This window comes from Hippocampus comes, unplaced genomic scaffold (assembly GCF_001891065.2).
Source record: "Hippocampus comes isolate QL1 unplaced genomic scaffold, H_comes_QL1_v1.1 scaffold109, whole genome shotgun sequence".
NCBI classification, from domain to species: Eukaryota; Metazoa; Chordata; class Actinopteri; order Syngnathiformes; family Syngnathidae; genus Hippocampus; species Hippocampus comes.
This window is the reverse complement of record NW_017805274.1, coordinates 628017-650670: the sequence shown is the minus strand read 5'-3', so window position 1 is coordinate 650670 and position 22654 is coordinate 628017. Positions and strand designations below refer to the sequence as shown.

Here is a 22654-nt window from a genome sequence, read left to right as displayed (position 1 = left end):
GTGTGTGTGTGTGTGTGTGTGTGTGTGTTTTCCGCCAACATAACCATAGCCACTGTGAAAAAAAAAAACAAAAAAAACATTGCGTTTAAGCATTAAATTGGAAGTTTGCAATGGGACCTGCAGTGTAAATCCAGACAGTACAACAAAAAAGTGAACCGCAAATGATGCTCTAAACAACGACAGATCAAGAAATACTATTACAATGAGAACGATGCCGTCAAAGGATGGACAAAAACTAGAACAAGGGTTCCAGGTAACATTAAAAACGTGCATAGTATAGAAATGTAATACCCACCGAGCACAGCTACTCGGAATATTAATCCAAAGGGCCTGATGTGTTAAATAAAAATGTCAAACTGTTGTGCACCATTATCGTCACACAGGGGGAAGGGAAAAAATTTGCCTCATTTGCGATTTCATCTACATTTTCATGTTAGCACCACTTATTTGACTAATCCAACTCTGCTTTTCCACGTGCTTTAAATACCGACAAAAAAGTACAAAGCAAAAATGTTTTTCAGCAATATTTAAAACTAAAACAAATACATATATTATGGTTAATAAGGCTATGGCTACTTGAACCATCTTCTTAGCGAGCGCAAACAAGATTCCATTAAGAACAATTTCAAATCTTTCACCTGGAATGCAATGTGGTAAGAGGAGTGGAAATATGTCAACAAATAAACCACTAAACTACACACACCGGGGCAGGACTTAAAACCAATTTAACGTGACGTCGGTCTTGTAAACATGCAGCGTGGCCATCTTTTTGCATAGATTCCAGTTTTCCGGGGGAATTAAGTGAAATACAAAGCACGCTAACGTATTCTGAGTCAATTTGTCATCTATAAAGCTTTACAGTACACAACAGACTGAGTGTCTTGGTCATGTTACAAATAAACAGTGCAGCATTCTTATGAAAGTCAAAGTTCTAATCTACGATGGTTAGCAGTAGCTACTAGCTTCTTGAACACAATCTGCCTTTGCACAACCCAGTAGGATATTGCTCTCTTATGGCTCCGATTGTACCTTGAAGGTGGAACATTGCAGAGTCAATTTCATCACCGTCTAGTTCCAGAAGAGCATCTTGGATGGGGGTGGAAAGGCGGGAAAACGCAGAATTGTAGAGGCGCGGTAAAAGGGGCTAATGATTGAGAATAATAAGATTCCTTTTGTGTCAAGTAGTTTATATGTTAAGATATATTTGCGATGATGTAAATCTCTAAAAACCTGAAAGTGTATAAAGCCCTCAAAATCTCGCCGGTCACTTGCGCTAACCGGCTAACGCTAGCTCACCTTATTGCTCGTCTCTTGAGGCACCGGCTGACTGTAGAGTGAAAACTTATCTATCTTTCCAGTGGATCATTCACGTTAAAATTCGACTATCCTTCATGTAACAATCTATGGACGACGGAGGTGCCTAGCATACAGAGCTAATACCGTACGCTGGATGCTCGCACGTCATCATCTCCGGTTAATACTGCCTGCCTAAGCACTGTTCAGAGAACCTCTTTTCTGTGCGATTAAACTGTGTATATTTTGTGTTTTAAATTTGAAAAATAAAATAATAAAAATTACAGATTTTTCATCATTGAGTTTCAGGCTCAGATCACATATCAAAATCGGGCTCCAAGACTGTTTGATGGCAATGAAATTTACAAATTACGTTAGCTTGCATTACTTTGGTAGCCGCCACAATCTGTTCGGAACAAGACCGCGATCCACCAGTAATATAGCATTATGTATTTTTTAGAGGAGGAAAATGCGAATTGAGAATATTTTCATTGTTTTTTTTCAACTATTGCATAATAATACAGGAACTGCTTCTGTGCATCAGTTGAATGATTGGGGCGTTGGAACAAGCTAAAATATCTTGCAGCCATTAATTTCCTACGCCGCTTATCTTGTGTTATATATATTTTATTCATTTTCTATTCAGGTTTGCATTTTTGATCCAAGCCTATCTGAAAAATCTGTAACAGTTTATTTTTATTTATTGAGTCAGAATAAAAAACTAATGAGTCACTTTTTCATTTTTGGAAAGCCAATTGAAAATAAAACCAACGATTGATACGCATATTGATCAAATGAGTGACTCAGAACCACCACTAAAATACAAAACACAAATAAATACCTGTAGTAGCGGCCACTTGCTCGCACCCTCAAAGACCTTCACAGCAAAATGAGAATGATTGTGTCCACCACGCGTTTTCTACACTTCCTGTTGGTGTGAACGCTCGGCAAGATCCACAGCCGGACCAGGCTCAAAATGCCAAAAATCAGTAGTAGTTTCTTGGGAGAGGTCCGCTGTTAGCATCAAATTCCAAACTGGTAGGGTGAAATTGTGCAGTGGTTGGGGTGGGGTAGACACCAGCGGTCCTCCTGGACTACAGTACAATGGCGGGAGGTCGGATTATGAGAAGTACAGTAGTTATGTTAGGGCGCGTCTTAGACAACCAGTGATCACTGGTCCTTAACAGGCGGCGCGGGCGGCCGCCGACTGCGCTGGTACAGGCGGTAGCCCTTTCGGCACAGTAGGACGAACCAGTAGACCTGCGGCGCCAGGATGCAGAAGTTGCCCAGGTTAGCGGCGAGCGACAGGTGGAAGGGCACGGCGTAGAGCGGGATGCCGTAGTGGCGGCCGTAAGCCCAGTACATGTAGGGGAAGAGGGCGATGCGGCATGTGAAGAAGGTGAGGAGCACCATGCCGCCGTTGTACTTGTGCAGCCAACCATCCTGGAGACCCAGCTGGTGGATGAGACAGGCGATTCAGTTTTTTTTCACCGCCCACTTCAAAATAGGACAGTATTCCCGCTGATATTCGCGGGTCACTATTCACAACTCATTCCAAACTATTTGCTGAAAACCTCACATGGTCACATTTTGTGTTTTCACATGTTCAGAGCAGTGAAAGAAATGAACAGTAGGTGTCAGCAAAGATCATGCCGTCAGTCTGCCTTACTTGGCCTGAGTTCTCCGGCCTACTGAGACTCAAGACGATAGTTGTGGAAACACCATGGCTCATGGCTCCTTCTACAACATGCTTAGAACATTTAACCATGCTGGAAATGAGTGGCAGAAAACGCCAACCAATTGTGTGATCAAAGCAACATATTTACGCTTGCTTTAAGTTTTGCTCATAAACGACAGCAAACCATTCAAAATGCACTGTCCACATTCTCCAACTTGTCGTCTGTGAGAAGATAAAGCCGGCCTCACCTGAATTAGTATCTTGCCCAGAGAGACGAAGGGCGTGCTGAGCTCGGTTAGAAACAAGCAGCCGATGAAGAAATCACCCTGGTCCTTGCGGAAGAACTGGGGAATGGAAAGAAAAGTCAAGGTGAGGGGGGTGGGGAAAACAAATACAAGCTTGGTGGAAAATAAACACAGCTGGCATCCAAGGACAAACTTTGGAATGGAAGGTAAGAGTTAGAGATTGACTACATGACGGATGGTTGATTCTGGATTGAGCCTTTCAACGACGCAACACTGCTGCAAATAAATCTCTCCGTTCCGATTCTGGGAGTCTGTTCGATTGAACCGTTTAACATCCTGGCGAATATATCTCGGCTCCATTAAGACTGCTCAGTTTGTAACGACGGTTGTACATCCGCGGGTTTATAACCTTTCTTGGGCCATTAGGACGACATCCAAGACCTCATACCGGGAACTATTGTGAGAAGCCAATCTTGCTTTGATGCAAGGCAGGCTGCTTCTAAGTACAGGTAACAAACGCGCGGGCTTGTCTTGTTTTTGCTGTTTGAAGCAAACTCACCTGGCAATAGTGTGAGAACAGATGTAAAGGGATACTTTCAAAAGTGGGTTGAAATCAAGTGTGTTTGACCCCTCTCCACATGTACTTTTTGTGCCTGCGAGAGATTTTCTCTTGCAAAATAAGTACCTCGGCTCATTCAAGGTTGGGAAAGACTTCATGAAAGACCTGAAAAAGGGCTCAAACATTAGACAATACCCAAGTTGAACAAGGCTTTTCAAATATTGACCAGTGTGGTTAGAGACACCGTCCGGAGACGCGGGACAAAAGCTCTCGTTTGGTAAGCTAGCTAGCTCGCTAATAATGAATAAAGGATGAGCTTACTTTGTCATCTGCCCGTGAAAAGACTGCCGGGAACTTAACACCGCAGCTACCTGGCTGGACTACCTCATCCCATTTCCGCCATCACCCCCACCAGTCATAAGCAGTCCAACTATTGTGAAGACCGGTAAAAAGCACGCGCCACCCTTAATTATGAGCTAGTTTGCCTGCGGTCTTGGCGAAAAAGATATTTGCGGAGTGATGCTTGCCATCTGTCCATTTGGTTTCCCACCACGCTTGTTAACCTGCGTGCCAGTAAGATGCGTGACATGCTTAATCCTTTCACAAAGGGATACCGAAGCACACACCTATTTTAATATCTGTCTCCTTTTATGGGTATCCGGGGTATGATTGTTAAATCCTTCGTCGCTTGAATGAAGTAAAGGGAACCCAAAATAACCCAGCGAGACCCCCCATTTTGGCTTGGAAAATTCTGTAATGACCTTTTCTGGGCAAGGCATATTTTGACGATTTTTGAAGGTTGTTGACGTTATTAAACCATTTCTTTCATTGCATATGATGTAGTTTGTTTCGCTTCTTTTACATTGCCTGTAAAAGACGGAGTTTCTTTTTTATTTTATGTCCTTGGATTGGGTGGGAGGACGACCCGGCTGGTCTTCGCCGTGAGAAGTAGCATCAAAGCCATAACATTTCTGCGTGTTTGGGTAGCTTTGCAGGAGGATCTAATACTCAGTTCTTCCACCCTGTTGTGTTGAAGCCAGTAGTTACTGCCCCGTTTTTTTTTTTTTTTTTTATTCCAACAAAGTTCTGTGTAAAAAAAGGTAAAACGCGATTGATTACACCGGGGAACAATTTGAAAAAAAGAATTCTATTGAGTTAAGATTTTCCTGCTGATTAAAATTATAAGTGGCATGCTCATTCCAAAAATGCAGTTGCAGATAAGCTACTAAATTCCACTGATTAGCTGTAGTAAGACCATAGTAAGAAGAGCCAATTGTGATTGGACTCATTGGCAACTTGTTTGTGCACTCACAGTTGACACAGTGCGGTGAGAGGTGCGTGCGGCTCCCAATAGGTCAGTACTTTCGATATCTGAAAACACAAAGCTAGTATAGTAGGAATTAATTTCAACTTTTCAAAGTATTCCGTTTTAGTGTCTTATTTACATACATAGACATTTATTTCATATTTTTGATAGCTCAAAAACTTGACGCAACAGAGAAAAAAAATGATATGAGTTTAGGATTCTGCACCCGAAAATTAGTTAGACCAAACTCAACAAAAACTGTGTCCCCAGTGTGACCAACAAGCCTGCTCACTTAAAAATTTCCATAACCAATTAAGGAAGAAACCCGTTTAATTTTCATACAGATAATTCATAATTTGTTTTTTCAGCCACTGACTTTACTTTTCAAATGAAGCTGTATCAAGTTTGACCGGTTTGAATTGGAAAACAGGCAGACGGGCTAAGAGAAAAGTAGGACTGCAGCTGCGAGTAAATTATGTAGCGTAATGTGATCCGCTATTGTTTCGCAGTCAAGCAAACAGCCGCGCTTCCATCGGCTTGAAGCTTCCCTCCGCGAAAATGAGTCAATGCTCATTCAATTGTCTCAATCAAGTGTTTTTTCCTGAGCTTTGATTCTCTGGCGTGAACCGCGTTCAGAGCCTTGAATGGCATCGCTTCTCCTCTCGATGATCGAGTTCTTGTCCATTCTTTATGCATCTATCTCGGGGGATGTACAATTGTAGGCTGGCGCTTTTGTTATCTGAAAGAACGTCATCAATAATTAGAGGAGTCGACTGTTGCGGGTCATTTCTTGTTTTCAAACTTGTTCTGGGGGGGACACGTCCATTTCTGCTGGCGCAACATTCGCCCAATGGTGTTTTCCACGAAAAAAAAAAAAGCCAGAATGTTGAATGATGCCCGTGACCAGCCTTTTTCTTAGTAACAACTCGGGACGCCTTCCTCACCAACGTGACGGGCAGCAGGATGGTGAGCAGGGCGATGTGATGCAGCACCAGCAGGAACTCCCGACGGACGAAAGCGTTCACCGTTCCCAGCGAGTGGCGCTTGTACTCCTCGTGCCCGCTGACGCGGAAGCGGTGGTAGTGGCTGAGGTACATGGCCAGGAGGTCATACGTCATGTAGGGCACGCCGAACCAGATGACAAAGTGGGTGGCCAGCCAGTGCCTGAAAGGAGGGAGGCGGAGGGCATCAAATACAAATTTGCCATCGAATGACACTCGGTAGCACTTGTCATCATTAAGGTCAATCGCGGTGTCTGCGACTTTAATCGCGAGCAAACGTTGTGTGCCGCTTGGCCGCTAACTTGACATTTCATTGGTGCGTTCGAGTGTGCACATTTGTGCCCTTGCCACGGCTTTAAAGGCAACCTTACGTAAGTGCAGAATAATAAACAGCTCAGATGACCTAATGAGCGCTGATTATGGCGACGGTTAATTACGTGGACAGAGGGGAGTAAACGCGCAGGGGGCGAGCCGGTCTACCACCCTCTGACCTCTGCCATGGTTCTTTAGCTCTTAAGGTCATTGGGTGGAGATTACGAGCGCAGTCAGGCACAACAAACAACACGGTTTAGAAAAGACTGTCGCCGTCTGACGCGTTTCCGTCTATTTGATTCGCCTCTGCATCTTCAAAACTATCAAGTCGAATCACTTTCTGAGCGTTCCGACCTTCTCTTTCCATGCCAAAGTTGCATCTCGTGGAACAATACCGCTGTGTTAGCATGGAGATAGCGCAACATCGCATAGTTGACGGCAAGAAACTACAAACTATCACGGACTGAGCGGTACAGTTTGGCTCAAAATTTTGCTAAAATGTTCAGGGTGCCAAAATAGGACACCAATTCTGCACTTATTTTGGGCACCGTTCCGTTGGGGTCCAGGACCTGAACGACGGAGCTTGACAGTAAACTGATCACGATCGCGTCTTCACAAGGTTTTACTGTTCTAAACTTAGCCTGAAAGTGCTGTAACCAATTTCTTCGAGCTAAATGCATCTCCTGTGCTATTTACAATCATCCTTTTGGTCTATTTGTGTATTTTTTTTTTCTGGAGGTCACTGTGATGTGGAGTAAAGTCTTACGCCAAAGGCCGGAGGCAGCGACAGATTGTGATAGGGTATTAAGCGTATTCATGGGTCTAACTGCAGAGCATGTGTCTGATAACCACCCCCCCGGCCGGCCTTGTGCACGTCACAGGACAGCAGAACTGAGCAGCGTTGTGAAGGAATTAAGCCCACAGGGGAGGGGGAGGAGAGAGGGAGGGCCCCTGTGGGGATTAGAAGCCTGAAACTGGGACTGCCCGGGTCTGGCCGCTGACTCAGTAGGATTAACAAGACTAGCATTATTTTACATTCACACTTTCTTAAAAAAAAAAAAAAAAAAAATCCACAAGGAGGCTAGAGAAACACCGACTTCCAGCCTTGAACGGCAACAACAAGTTGAGAAAAGGTACCAAGAAGGCATCTAATTATGTAAATGTGAGCATACATCACAATGGCAAATTTGACTGTATAAACTGTATTGCTTATACTCGATACATATATATAAATATTTTTTTTTTTTTCTTGGAACATTTGGAGGTCCGTCCCCTTAATCTGAAAGTGCAATATTTGCAACTTCGCGACGACTGCCATGCTAGCACATCCCAGTACAGACACAGAGAGAGCGGCCTCCAATCGTATTCATGTGACAGGCGTCGCATTACAGACAGCTAGCTGTTTCACGACAAGGGACGGTCAACTCAACAACGAACCTGCCATCGATGACGTTTGCCCTGCACGACATCACGACGACGACTCCTGCTGTGGTTGCCATGACGGCATGGATGGAAGACACCAATCTGAGGACCGGACCAAAAAAAAAAAAACAATGAAATGATAAAAACAACCCAAACAGTCTTTAGAGTCTCAGCAGCCAAGCTGAGGTGATTTTCGACGTTCCAAACCATATGGTTAGTTTTCCCAACAAAGGTTCATGGGGGACCGGAAAAACCAACATGGCACTTAAAAGTCTTGGTGCTCTTTTAACAACAAAATTCTGCATTCATGAGTCATTGTGGGCTTGATGGCGAGATGCTGAAACAATGAACGAGTTTTGTCGCGCGGCGGCGAGGTGAACCTGCCATCACCTCCCGTTAAAACTGTGTTGGATGGCGGCCAAGGTGGCCACGTGATGGGCCGACTACGAAACCCCAAGCCTGATCTGGGGCGAGATTAACCCGTCGACACAATAACTCGACCTAAACTTAACATGCATTTGGATAAGTTTAACCCTCAACGCCTATCGCCACAGACATTTCCAGGAGTGTCACAAGACCCAGTTTATTTTTTTGCACAGTCCACTTATTGTGTGTCCGCCAATAACCCCCCCCCACCCTCTTCCCACCAGCCTCCTCTTCCTGCTGCTCCTGAAAGGCCGCCGGCATGACCAGAAAGAGGGAGAGTTGAGGGGAACAGGAAAAGGGGGAAGAATTCCTCGTGGCCTCGTCGGGCAATTCGCTCTTTCCTGCCACGCAAACCTCGGCTAGGCGATCACTCGCGGCGTGTTTGTGCACGGCAGGCCGCTTGCTCTTTCACGTGCCATCACACTCGCGATGTCTGACAGCGGCGAGCTACGTTACCGCCGTTTTGACGTGGCCAATGCAGCCAAGCAAACAGTAAATGGGAGTACAGTGGAGTGGACCGTTGCATTCTTGGGTTGAAATGCTTTTCCAGGCCTTTACTGCGGCCTCTTTCATTTCTTGATTGTTTTGGGGGGTTTGTCGCTTCACTCTCCTCTTCAGAAAATGAAATGCATGCTCTATTGGGTTACGGCCCGGTGATTTATTTGGCCAGCCACCTACATAAATTAAATTAATCGCCAAGGCTGGTGAGTGACGTGGGTGTCCATGAATGTGACCGTGTTTAATTGGCTGTTGAGCTTAAGTTAGCAGTTGGCTTCCTGGTCACCTGTCTGTGTGTTGAGTGCTGGCCATCAATTGTAGCTGAAGACGCTCATGTATGAATATGCTTATTACTTGTTTATTTAAAAAAAAAAAAGTTCAATAAAGTGATTAAAAGTGTACCGGCATCTGGGTCTATTCTTGAGCCCTTGTGTGGGAATTTTTAACAAGCCGTGATTGTGTTGGCAATCGGGAACACACCCTTGTGGTTCATTAGTTAGCCTGATTTTGTTATGGACTCTATTTTTTTCTCCCTTGGTGCCATTGCAGCATCGTATTGCTACAACATTAGACCGTATGGGAATAGTGACCCCTGTGATCTTTCAGGCAGAGACTTTGGATGGACTTTTACTTGAAATCACATTATTTGAGTAATTCAATGAATAATTTCAGACCGAGACTCAGAAATGTGAACACCTGCGGTCTGCTGGAAATGTTTACTACATAGGCCAAGGAGACCATGTTTTTGTTTGCTTGTTTGTTAGCAGGATTACACAAGAACCACCTCTGGCTTGTCCAGTCTGTAAAGTTGTCAAAATGTTGGGGCCATCAGTCGGATTTGTCGCAAAGCACATGATGTGTCCAAGACAAGGTTGTTAAGGTTAACATTTATCAAGACTCCGGGGAAACCTTTATCAGTCCAATCCAACCGCAAGTTGCAGCACAGCACGTGATGTGTTCAGCGTGGGGCTTGCGAGGGGCAACGTTTCTCGACTGAGAAAACAAGCAGTGTGACATGGCTCGCGGCGCCAACGCTCGGCAAGAGAGCGTTTTCCCGTCAGATGAGCATTAGTGGAAATAGGGAGGCATTATTCAGGGAGGAGGAGGGCACAGCTAACTCAGCAGCAGTCAGCCCAGGCTAGGCTCGGAAGAGGATTAAAGCAGGGTGACAGTGAACCAATGAGCACTCAAGTGCACTAGTGTGCAATATGAGGGCCTGTCATTCGACGATTATTCTTTAAAGGACTGATCGTGACAAGCTCCTGTTTGATTGCATATATCCGGAATCACATTAAACCAGTTCAAAAACATTTCATACTTTTATTGCGACTTGAACCCTTCTGTTTATGTTTTTATTACTTGCAAACAATGTTCATGGGCCATCATGAACCTATCTATGATTACCGGTATTTATCAAAACGTCTAACACAATGTTAACTCTATGTTGGCTAAATTCAAAGAAAATGTATAGTAATAACAACAACAGAAAAATAAGTGTAATAATTTTTAAAAAATATGTATTTTTTCCCCTACATTTTCAAACTGGTCACTTGAACCAATGAAAAAACAGGAAGGTTACTTTGAAAGTTTTTCACAATGGGCACTCAACATACTGGGGGCAGTTTTATTCAAGTCTCCTAAATGTTTCAAGAACATGAATACAATAACAGTAGTTGGAAAAAAAATGACAAAACTTTTAAAAAATTGTTACAAAGAGTACTCATCAAAAAGTATGACTCCACATTTAATAAATAACCCCCCCCTTCCCCCCAAGTGCACTTATTAAAAGAATTATTCTTATTACCATCCACTTCTGGTGGAACAGTTAACCTGGAGTTACATTGTATCGAAATTACATAGGGGGCCACATATGGCCCACGGGCCACAGATTTCTAACGCTTGTCTATTTAACCTCTTTGAAGTCTTTGACGTATGCAGAGACACCGTCACATAAATAACTTTTTTTTATGCTAACTGTCACGCATGAACAGACTTAAAAGCCAGCATTAAATAACGGCGCCGTTTAACCCCAAAACAATGGAGCAGAATCAAGCTAGCTGCGAACACTCGTTGGACAGCGACAACAACCACAAGCCTCGCAATGAATGAAGCGAGAAAACACTCCACACTTGGCGACCTAATAAACGCTTGCTGTTCCCTTTTCCCCCCCGTTACCTTTCGCTAACGAGCACCACGTCGGCATCGCTCCAATGCTTGAAAACTCGGGGCAGGATCTTCCTGAAGGCGAAAAACAAGCCGGGAAAAACTACGGCGCCACAAGCTAACACTTGCAACATCATGAGCCTTTTTAATTTTTATTTTTAGGGAAGGTCGCCGCTTTATTAAAAAAAAAAAAAAAAAAAAAAGTCCCGACTTGACTAAGCCTTCTTGCTTCGTCGACTCTTCACATCACACGTCGCCGGGGCATTCTGTCGTGTGGCCCGAGCGGGTGCTGGTGCCGGGTTTTGGCAGGGATCAGTCTAAGACCATCGGGGACGAGGTGTTCTCCTACTTGGTTCTCAGCAGCAGCAGCACCAGCACCACAACCACCAGCACCACCGCTACTGTGAAGCTAACTGACGGAAGTACATCACGCTTCTTCCCAAGGACTGTCGAAATAAAAATTAATTTTCAGAATAAAAGTAAAGGTTTCCGGTTTGAGGGCGATTTCCAGTGGTTTGGGGGTTCGTTTTTCGGGGGGTCTATTTGAACCACAAATAATGCAATGCTGTACTTGACATCGCATCTGTGGTTTTAAAGGTGGATTAATTAAAATGTGGCTGAAATGGCGTTCTCACAATCGCCCGCTAGAGAGCGCCCAAAGCACCGAAAGCAAAAAGACAATCTTGACGTTTGAAAACCCGATAATAGCCTTCCCCACGCAACTCAACTCAACTTTATTTCTGGTAATTTCTTGAGCAATTTAACGACGGCAACCGGAACGAAGTGCTATACATAAAAGAAAAATAATTAAATGGATGGATGGGCGTAGAAAGAGATTTTTGCATACAGAGGTTGCAGAGTTTTATTCCCTCCTGTTACACATGTTGTGTGAAGCTGTTAGAAGATTTCTGAAGTTTCCAACGACCAGTATAGGGATCTGGAAAGATCTGGGCCCTCGTAATGAATCATGAGGGTCCCCCTGAATTGGGGTGCTTAGGGTGTAAATATATCACTCATGTTTGCTAAAGCTAAGTTTGATTGTAAACAAACAATGTCAGTTTTCTAAAAGCCAACAGTTGATTTGTTAGCGAGTAACACACATCAATATGCCCGTACGATTTAGTCGTCTTTCTCATTTCACTTTACTTGATTTTAGTGCTGGCTCTCATCCCTCTCCATATTTCCTCTGAGATGCAATCTTTGGTGGATGGACGTCTGTCTGCCAGCTCCACATTGGGACGAAGTTGCTCCTGAAAAAAACAAAACAATGGATAAGCAAAGATTTCTTTTTATTAAATAATGGAAACCCAAAAAATAATGGCAACAATCAACACTGAAAGCAGATTTCACATGCATGCTTTAAATAACCAAAACAAAATCAACCCGAAATGTGAAAAATGTTCAGAATGATCGAAACACAACCAAGTGAGAACCAAAAAGTCGAGGAAATCGAGCACTTTCACGGCTATATAATAACAATTTTGACAGCTTGGTTAAAAATTGATCAAAGTTGGCAGCATAGTGCATCGTTTTAACTCCCACCGTCGCTATTATTGCCGTCCTTCAGTTGCAACTTCCTCCTCAACAGAGATACCTGAATAAATTGCATTTCCTTATTGCCGTTTTTATTGCATCATCGATGCTTGTGTTCGATTACCACCTCAAAATGAACGTTATTATTTTTAAGTGTGACAGTTTTCGATTTTCACTGGATCGATGAGCTTGTGAAGGGGTACCTAATGAAGCGTCCACCGAGTGCACAGTCAGTTTCATTTCATCCGAAAAGAATTTTACAGCATTTTTATAGTTGATGGGGCAGGAGGTCAATCCTACATAATAAAGTTCAACTTATCTGTACGTTTATCAGCATTACTTGAAAGGAAAACTCCGTGTGATCTATCTTTGATGACTTTACACGGGTCTCAAAGTTGTGGCCCGGGGGCCATTTTGTGGCCCACAGGATGATACGGTATTTTGTCTATCATTACAAAAGACAGTCATTGTGAAATTTTGCATTGTAAACTCTTATCAAATAGTATCCAGACCCTCACATCAAAACAATGTCAGCGTTACAGAAGTCATGTCTCACCAAATAAGGCCATGGCATAGTCGTGAGTATTACAAAGTATCAACATTGCAATACTTCACATGAACTCTTACGATGTGGTGTCTATACACCAGGATCAAATCGCTATAAAATGTCAGCTTTAAAGATACCCCATCGTCACAACTGGGGGGTATTTCACGGTATTGGATAGCACAAAATATCAACCGCGCAATATTTTGCATTGTTAAGCTAATATAGCACTGTGTTGGGTTATTATCATGAAATGTGGCTCAATATCGTTACATCAGCGATTCCCATCGGCATCGCTTACATGACTTCAAGTTTTCTTGTTTGGGGTTGAAAAAAGTTTACTGATGTGCTGAAATGATAACATTGATTTCATTGACTTCTTTTTTTTAAAATAATGAATCACCAAAGCGACAGGCAATAAATGACGTTTTCAAGCCATGTTGCGCACTAGCACTGATGAGGAAGCCATAAAAATCCAGATATAGCACTTGTGGTGGACAATGTATTTGCAATGTGTGTGTGAGTGTGTGTGTGTGCGTGTGTGTGTGTGGGTGGGTGGGTGTGCGCGTGTGTACGAGAGACGTAACAGCGAATGAAGAAGGGAGGATCCTGGATGGTGGCAGTGGATAGATAAAAAGAGCCTCGCAACCACGGACATCCTGGTGTCAACTCCAAGAGTCCAAGGTGAGTTAAGCTTCCATTGGGGATGTTTTTTTTTTTTTTTTTTGGTGGGGGGGGGGCCTGCAATTTGCTATAACTTCGGTTCGACATTAGAAGGGTTGGGGGTTGATAATTTTGTAAAATCCGCAAATGAAAATACTGTATCAAAGAGTGTGAGAATAGATATTAACGATCATTTTAAGGTTTTGGGTTTCTACAGTAGATTGATAAATTTACAGGGTTACCTGGATAGTGGTTGTTTTGGTATTACATTATCGAGCATGTTGAGGAGTAAATCTGAGATTTTTCAAACACCAAAGTCAGAAATCCAGCCTAGAACATGCTTGTTTTTGCCCAGATTAATCATGTCCTTTGTTGTTGGTGAACACTCTTTTTTTTCAGACTTCTCCTTGGTTTACTTTTCCTGAAACATTAACTGTGAACAAGATGAAATTAGATCTTCTTGCCCTGACCCTATGCCTCCTTGGTACAGGTACGAAGATACAAAAACCCATTTTTATAAATCTCAAGAAAATTGCCGGATCTTCAGATCCCAGAAATTTCCGATAGTTGTTTGATACTATGTTACAAAAAAAAAAAGGGAAAAGTTGGTAGCAGTTTCCTCAAGCCGCGTCATAAAAAGCCAAAGGTTATCATGTTATAAATATTAAGAGTGTTTGTCAAAACGGGATCGTCCTTGTTCAGAGCACAGTACTAGTGAAAGATTAAACCGATTATCATTACCTGCAGTGAGTGTGGTCCAGGGCGTGTGTGAGATTAATGCCTCCCTCATTCAAATTCCACCTGACAATTGGGTATTTTCATTATCGTAGAAGGTTGCAGACATGCAAAAATAAATAAACACTGCATACAGCGCATATGGGGCCCATACTCCTTTTGTCTGCAGGTGCTTTGCAAGCACACGGAACTCATGGGGTGGGAGTGGGGTGCCACAGGAGTCATACACAAGTACTCCACCCTTGTATTTATCCAAGCCCGAAGGGAGAAGTACCTCTCTGGTCTGCTGCGTGTGATGTTGATGGAAATCAGTCATTTCGCCCTTAACATTGAACTTAATTTTATCAACAAATAGACTCAGTGTGGGACACAGGCACACTTCCATTGATAGATGCGTCATGATCTATGTTCCTCGCGTGAAATAAAAACATCATAATTCACACTTACGCCACACTCACTGGATTTGCACTGATCTCCCGTGTTATACATACACTCCACCCATACTTTGCTCCAGGTTCACTGCGACCTTGCGTTTTGGCTGTGAGCTACCAAACCGAGTATCAAAATCTTATGGCGAGTTGTGAGTGACGCTTAAGGGGCGTGTGTACGCTCAACCTTCTTTTTGCATTAACAGCCGTGCTGTGCAGAGGGCAGACAACCACAATTTCCCCAAGTTCAACTAAGGTGACACCCACTCCAGCCCCGGGTACACTTGCTCCTTCCTCAACTTCAGCAACGACACCTCATCCAGGCTCGACCACGCCGAATCCAGGTTCAACTACACCCCATCCAGGAACCGCCACGCCTGATCCAGGCATGACAACCAGTACCGCGCCATCCACCGCAGTAGCAACTGGCTCATCTCCATCACCGAATCCAACTACCCCAGCAAAAGAGACCACTCCCATCACTGGGGGTCAAGGTGGTGGTGGAGGTGGGTCTGAGGGGCTTTCAGACGGCGCCATTGCAGGCATCACAATTGGTTCTATTGCCGGCGTGGCCGCTATCGGTGAGTCTAGTTTGAACCGCACCTCTTTCTTTGTTTCCTCAAGGACACAGGAGTCATTAACATTTGTGACGTTTTCGGTTCACCCAAGGTAAATCCTGAACGTCCCCAGGCACGAGTTTATTGTGTACGGTACCTTCAGACCAGCAGGGGACACTCTGAAGCCATCTTGCACTTCAACCTCCTACTTTAGTAATATGTACCTTTTGAAGTAAATACACATATCCCAGTGCCTGTATTTTGGTCTCTTGAGGATGTACTGGTAGCGTAGAAGTTCACGTTACGGTATGTCCACTTGACATCCATGAACTAGTCTGAGATTCCGTTTTATGGTCCCGATTTCCAAATTTTTGATCCAAACCAAGTCTTAATGGCTCATCCGTATTGTAGTGATTCATACTGTGGCCTTTTACAGTACATGATAACCCTGGCTCAATGCTCCATCGCCTAATCCAATGATATCTCCAGAGCTGGTCTGAAGGCACAAAATTCACGTCCATTTGGCAGGGGACACTCCGGATCGATCTCGTATCTTGACCACGTAGTTTAGTCGCCAGCATTTAAGCATTTAACCAGTTTCAAAATCCATTTCTCGGATCAGATTTGCAGGCTAAATAGGTAGAACATGTTCCTCATTACTTGTTAAAATTGACCAAATTGATAACAATTGTGGTTGTAACAATGGCACAATGTCGTAAAAGATGTTCTCCTTTCAGGTGGCGGTATCTTTGGAGTACTCAAGTACACTGGGAGAGTGTGAGAAGCAAGACGGCTTCTATGATGAATCAGCATCATATATTTTTTAAATAAATTATTTGGCGGGATATGTGAAGAGACATTTCTGTGCACTTGGATTTAAATTGAAAGGGCTAATTATACATGAATGCGTGGTGTTTTGTTTTTGGTAAATAAATATTCCTGAAAATCGTGTTTGCCTCATATTATTGAGCATGACATTTTGTCTGCTATTCTTAATCGCGAACCCAAGCTAGCAGGTTAAAGTCCAGGTGTACGTTCTGTGACAACTTCCCTGTGAACACAAAGAGCTGCTTCATTTCATGATGTGACCACACTATGGTTATGCTGTATGCAGTATAAACACGCATATCGAAACCATATTAAACTCACTGTTTGCAAGAACTAAATGTTTACCTTTGGGACAGTTGTTGGCAAAAGTGCGAGACTCACTGTATCAAAAATGAAAAGCAAAATTGTACCTTAAACTGAAGCTGAACAATGTTCAACAAATATACTAGTTTGACGCAACATGTCTGTGCTATTATGTTGTCTTTGACTAATTTCGGGTTACCCCCCAACCTCCCCCCAAAAAAAGCACATTTAAAAAAAAATTTTACCCACGAATAGAAAGAATTATCGACAGATTCATGATTATGAAAATTATCATTAGTTACACCCCGTTTTGACTATTTTTCCTCAGCTAATTAGCTCACCTTGTGAGTTATTCACCAAGGGTAAATATGATTATCATTATATATGGCTGTGTTTGAACTGATAAGCCTGGTCGGGAAAAAATGGTTTTTAAAAACACGTTCATAAATTGACATTCAGATCGATATATTTTAGCTTCCACCAAATTTACTTCAAGAATTCCTTTTTCCTCAGTTAACCGGCTAATCGCTAACACGCTACTATCTACCTCGCTCGCTAGCCTCAGTGACTGGAGTAGTTATTCACTGAAGTGGCATTATTAGTACTACCCTGATCATCATTTATGGCTGTGTGTTGGTAAAAACATGAATACATACTAAAACATTTTTAGCTGTCAGATAAACCCGGTAGTCTTGGGAAAATAAATTAATTTAGTAATCAATTTCTGCGTTCCCTGTGCGCCAAACTACTTTCCTAGAGACCTAGAGGTGTCAGTCAGTGCTCCAGGCCTTAGCCACCTGTGTCAGGGTCTACAATGGACTTTACGCCACATCGAGTCCTTCTGGATTTTATGGTCACTAAGGCCATTACCCCGTGTGTAAACACAACTGAATTTACGTCGCTATGTGATAAAAAGAAACTGCTGTTCGCAACACTAAAGGCCATATGGTGTCGATATGGAATAGGAATACATAAAAGTTCATACCAGAGAGCGTTGACTTGCTCCCACTTCCTCGGTCTCGGTGAGTTTTCCTATTGGGATGGAAACACAGAAATTAGTTCAAGCCTAAGTGCGTTGACAACACTCCCGTTTCCTTGTTGTAGGCGCACTGGAGCCGAAAACATGGCCATTTACAAGATCTTCGGCAGGAGCTACACTTGCACAATCTCATATGTGTTTCGATGTCAAATCGTACCTGTATGTGTCAGCTTGTTCCTGTTGTCTTGTTCTCGGCGCACTCAGTCATTCACAACTATATATAAATATATATACACACACGCAGACACAAGATAATAAGTATAACTGTGCCAGTATTCTTACGACGACGATTTGATTTCAAAAACAACAAAAGAAGAAAGCAACCTCCTAAGACAACTTTTCGCTGTCTTATTTTTTCATTGTTTTTCTATTTAATCACTGGCACTTTTTTAATGACAAAAAACATTCAGTAGATGATAAGAAAAAAATGGACAAAATATTTTTAGAACGAAAGTCAAATCAATTTCTTGCAATATTACCTTCAAAAAAATGCCCCAAAAATTGTGTGAAGATTTGGATGTTTTATCAAAAATTAAGATGATGTATTCTTTAAGCAACTACCGGTACTTCTCAGCAAATGAAAAGCAAAACCATGTAAGTTTGTAATGAAGTTTAATGGTTAATACAAACAAACACGCACACAAATTCAGCACCTGTTTTTTTTTTCTTTTCTTGTTGCTCCCTAATGGCTTTACAAAGAACTGGCAATTTACCTTACCTCGTATATAAATTGCAACACAGTAGTCAAATTTGACACCTTTTTTTGTCTCTCCAAATGGTGACGTCACCCAGGTTTATAAAGTGCATAGAAAAAAAAAAGTGCACACCCCCAAAAAAAAAACCCAGTCATGGTTCATGGATTCCAGTTTATCCCATGACCTGTTTGTCACAGCCTGAGCCACAAGATGGCGCCAACATCCAGCGGTTAAACTTCACGTCTCACTGGGTTACTTTGTTGTTGTAACCTGAGGGCGCCTAAAGGTGAAACGTCTTGATTTTTGCAGAGCTCGTAGAAGAGGATGTAGGCGTTGCTGCTGCGCACCTGGCTACAGGACATGTGGCTCACCCTACACACAGACACACACAAATACAACAACAACAAAAACAGACCACTGTGGTTACAACGCCACAATTCTGATGAGATTGCGTGAACAAGCCACAAAAAAAAAAAAAAAAAAAAAAAAAAAGTCCGAAGACCAACCTGAAGTCGTTGAAGCTGTACCACTCGCCGACGGTTGCGTTCTTGCAATAGGCCGTGTAATGGCCGCCCAGCGTGTTGCCCCAGTGGTTGGAGACAGCGTAAAGGTTGTACGTGGCGCGCTCTGCAGGGGGACACGTACGATCAAACACAAGGAGTAGCCAGAAAGTTCTGCGGGAGGCCGTGGGACGCACCGCTGCCATCGGAGGCGAATTCCCGGAGGTCCAGGTCTTTGAGGGGGAAATTGACGTACGTGGACAGCTTGCTGGCTCGGATGTTGGACTCGGAGAAACGCTTCAGGTCTGGAAGGGGGGTTGCGAGTCAAGGAGGTCGTGCCGGGGTATAGCGTGTAACACACGGTCCTCATTGGGACGAAGCGCAACCTTTGTTGAAATGAAGCTACTCAACTCACTCTCACATTGCACTTCCTTAGCGCCAAGATGCAAGGGTTTTAGTTTCTTTCTTTTAAGGATACGAAGCACGAGTATCTGAGGGAACTTCTGAATGCTGAATCGTTTGGTGCATTTCTGTCTGGTTTTGCATCTGTTGCAAGTCTGCGCGGGAGAAACACAACAAAGCAGTGAGGCCAGCCATTCGTCATAACCACAGAAAAAAAAAAAAAAAATATGATACGCCGAGGTCTTACCGGCCTCTCGTCTCCGTCCAACACGTCCTCCTTGGTGAAGACCCTCAGGCAATCTTTCAGAGTCACCTCGCCGGAGACGATCTGCGGACGCAACGCAGGTGAGACAACACGACCGCAGGGGAGCTTATCCGTGCGTGACCATTTGAACATTTTTTTTGCAGTTCTGACCGGTGCGATTGGGACGGACAGGTCCCAGAAGGGCTCAAAGACGTTGGAGCGGAAACCGCATACGGTGCAGGTCAGGGAGCTTTTCAGCTGGCCGGCAAAGAGATCTACAACAGACAATGTTTTCCCCACGTCAAGGATAAGCTAATTGCAAAAGCTGCCGTCAAACAAACACTCACCAACGACTTTGCTGTCTTCCCGCTGCAGATACATACTCCACATTTGTTTGGCTTTGTCGTCATCACTGGGAAGAAAAAAATTGAGACGTCAACTCGGAGTCTAGGGCGTCGATCAAGCACAGAAGGAGTTTTGTTTTGAAAATTGACAAGATTGCTTTTCCCCGATGAGTGTTCATTAGTCATCAGTCAGTTTTTATTTAGTTTTGCCCGTTTTTTTTTAACTCAGTTTTCAGAGCAGCTTTTTTTGTTTTTATTACAACTTATTTTTTGAAAGATAATTTTATAAATGTAAGATACACTTTGAGTTACTTTTCATTTCTTTAATAACACTCTTGTTTTTATTTGTTTTGAAAGAAATTTTCATTTTCTTTTGTTTTGATTACCATGTGAACAAACGTGTAGATAACCTCGATAATGCCGATGAGGTCATGTTTTTATTGCAGAAACTGGTTTCATCTGTATCTGGCCTGAGCGGAAGGCACAGAAATGGTCTTGAAGACCTCAAATGGAAATACAAAACGACACCCTTTGAAGTAAAAATTGCAATTACCGACGATTCACGCACTCAACCGATGGACCCGCACATTTCACACGAGCAATTCTAAACTGAGATTTCAACCAGGAACCACAGACAAAACAATTTCTAGGTCAGCGTGCTGTCCTGGATAGACTATTCCCATGGGAGTTTATGTGAGCGCATAAAAAAAAAAATGCTGGAGAAGCAGGTCATTTTTAAGAAGGTTGACATTCAAGAAAGCGGTTGTAAAAATTCTGTTCTGGCTTTACGGTCATTGAGTGACTTATTGGGAGCAGAGGTGACCCACGTCCAAGACGCGCAGACTTACGAGAGGTGGTCAAAGTCCTCGACGGACGCCCTGGGGCATGCCATCGCTCGGTTCACCCCGTTGTGGAGCGCATCCAGCAGGAAACGCAGAAACTCCTGCGCGTCTTGCTGACTGCACAAGACAAAGAACAGCCAGGCGGGGATCAGCCGGTTGACTGCAGGATGCAAAACGAGGGGAAAAAACAAAAAGAAAACAAAAAAGTTGCGCCGAGGACGTGACTTACTTGCAACCGGCGAATTTGGGAGCGCAAATTTGCACCTGGCTGTGGAAATCGGAGGGGATGAATGTCTCGTTGTTGACCGATGTCCACAAGCTCTGAGTCAGCTTGGCAAACTCTAAGGGGGAAAAAAATGGGAGCAAAGCTTGACAAAAGACATTATTTGCCTTCAATGACTAACAAAAAACACTTTCAATAGTTTCTATCAAAGGCTGTCTAATCTCCTGTATCTCAAAGACAGGAACAAAAACTAGAGCTGACCTACTATACTTGGACGCCCTAAAAATGACTCAACGGCCTTATGCAACAAACATCATATATGCTTGCTTGACATAATGGCATGCTGCATATAGATAAGACCGAGGTATCGCAGAGAATCTTATCTTCCTAGCTGTACAGGAAACAAGGGCCTACTTAGCTAACATTCATTGATAACATTGGGATGTTTTCTTACGATAGGCAAGGGTGAATGACATTTGACCTCGCTCTCGGAAAATGCAGTGAAACAATGCAATGTGTTCTAATGATAGGATAGAGTGAATGACATGGGACCTCGCTGTATTCCCTGTGGGTCTCCCAAAGAGCTCACAAAATGCCCGAAACTAACTGCAGCATGTTACCTTCAACAAGGGCCGAATTGGTCCTGTTGCTGTTGTTGTTCAGGTCTGTTCGATGGACCTCTCTCAGGCAATAGTCCCTCAACTCGGGAGTGTTACTCAAACACTGGAGGATGGAGTTCATGAAACACTACAAACATGCACATAGAAAAACAAACATGAGATAAATGACACTCTTTCTGGAGGGTTGGGTGTACTGTGGAGGTGCATGCCGGGACATTTACCGTGTTTCCCAGGTTCTTCAGTCCCACCAGGCCTTGTGGACTCTGCTTCTGCTCCAAGGGAAAGAGAGGGCATGAAGGTCATGGCTATTTAGCAAGGACTAGGTTAAAAAAAAAAAATCTGTGAAAGTTGAACAGTAATGGCAAGTATCTGCATAAACCGGGAATTTACAAAATTCAATATTGGCTTTTAAATTACCCTTAATTCTCAGTTAACTTCCACTAATCCTCGTAAATCACGTGGAATTTTTCAAATATTACTTTTACATTGAAATAAACGGGAAAAAAATTTCAAACCTAAAGCTATCCACAGTCGATTCTAAAAAATAATTACCAATAAATTTGATAATCCATTACTTGTCGATTAATTATTAATTCTTGCAACTCTCTTTAGCGGGTTAGCAAGAGCTAAGATAAGAGCGCTAACCCTCACTTCATTTATCATTTGAAAACTTGCGAACAAAGTAGTTTTTTTTTAAGTAGTCCGCCTGCGTGCTTAGCATGTCAACTCTGCCTCATTGAGAACGCTCCATATCTAATTCAAATTCAATGTAAACCCATAAAGTGTCATATAAATAGAAATTACGCACGTGAAACAGCTTAATGTACAACTGCGTCATTCTGAATCTACATCTACAGCATGTGAGCAAGTGCAAAGATCATACACGGCAATGGCGAATGATGAAAAAAGAGGAAGGGGCGTGGCCTGGACGGGGGCGTGGCCTGGACGGGGCGTGGTTACTTACAAAAGTGGCACTAAACATGCTGAAGATGAAGTGTATTAAATTTACACAGTTTGAAAATTGAACAGAAAAAAATCCCAAGGTCGCCACTATTCTTTCAAGTGAAAATTTGTGCAATTTTGCCTATGCATTCCTGGTGAGCACCAATATGTAACTCCAAATTTGCTGCTCAAAATCAAAACTAAAAAAGTAAACACATCCCCTGCCATATTTAAGATTTGTTCATGACTTGTATTCATAAAGTGTTGTGTAAATGTGATAAAAAGCTGTTGATTCTTACCTCATACAGT

The 22654-nt window shown here is 43.1% G+C and overlaps 2 protein-coding genes and 1 long non-coding RNA gene across 3 annotated transcripts in view; 1 reads left to right on the top strand and 2 right to left on the bottom strand.

Annotated features, from left to right (window-relative positions):
- Positions 1-254: 254 nt before the first annotated feature.
- tlcd3a (TLC domain containing 3A) lies at positions 255-11324 on the bottom strand. The gene is made up of 5 exons (XM_019869640.1): positions 10916-11324; positions 7832-7918; positions 6026-6245; positions 3220-3315; positions 255-2748 (listed from the first exon to the last, which is right to left on the bottom strand). The coding sequence occupies exons 1-5, from the start codon at positions 11038-11040 to the stop codon at positions 2464-2466; spliced, it is 813 nt and encodes a 270-aa protein (XP_019725199.1). The 5' UTR covers positions 11041-11324; the 3' UTR covers positions 255-2463.
- Positions 11325-13530: 2206 nt separating this feature from the next.
- On the top strand, positions 13531-16312 carry LOC109515609 (uncharacterized). Its single transcript, XR_002168225.1, has 4 exons — positions 13531-13664; positions 14043-14133; positions 15013-15387; positions 16101-16312. It is a non-coding gene; the product is annotated as an uncharacterized LOC109515609 (long non-coding RNA).
- Positions 16313-18194: 1882 nt separating this feature from the next.
- Positions 18195-22654, bottom strand: part of LOC109515659 (ubiquitin carboxyl-terminal hydrolase 2-like) — a 6612-nt gene continuing 2152 nt past the window's right edge. The window contains exons 2-12 of the mRNA XM_019869616.1: positions 21625-21672; positions 21404-21530; positions 20790-20901; positions 20567-20677; positions 19722-19786; positions 19546-19649; positions 19378-19458; positions 19207-19285; positions 18926-19033; positions 18735-18855; positions 18195-18600 (exon numbers count right to left, since the gene is read on the bottom strand). Of these exons, the coding sequence (XP_019725175.1) occupies positions 18459-18600; positions 18735-18855; positions 18926-19033; positions 19207-19285; positions 19378-19458; positions 19546-19649; positions 19722-19786; positions 20567-20677; positions 20790-20901; positions 21404-21530; positions 21625-21672 (1098 nt within the window). The 3' untranslated portion in view covers positions 18195-18458. The remainder of the gene's footprint in view (positions 18601-18734; positions 18856-18925; positions 19034-19206; positions 19286-19377; positions 19459-19545; positions 19650-19721; positions 19787-20566; positions 20678-20789; positions 20902-21403; positions 21531-21624; positions 21673-22654) is intronic.

Bases quoted from the DNA above. Each gene is read 5' to 3' on its own strand.
- tlcd3a (XM_019869640.1), bottom strand. From the start codon at position 11,040: ATGATGTTGCAAGTGTTAGCTTGTGGCGCCGTAGTTTTTCCCGGCTTG. The intron at 3,316-6,025 runs GTGAGGAAGGCG...TCCATTCCCCAG, and splicing joins TCCTGCTGCCCGTCACGTTG to TTCTTCCGCAAGGACCAGGG. The intron at 2,749-3,219 runs GTGAGGCCGGCT...CTCATCCACCAG, and splicing joins TGGGCAAGATACTAATTCAG to CTGGGTCTCCAGGATGGTTG.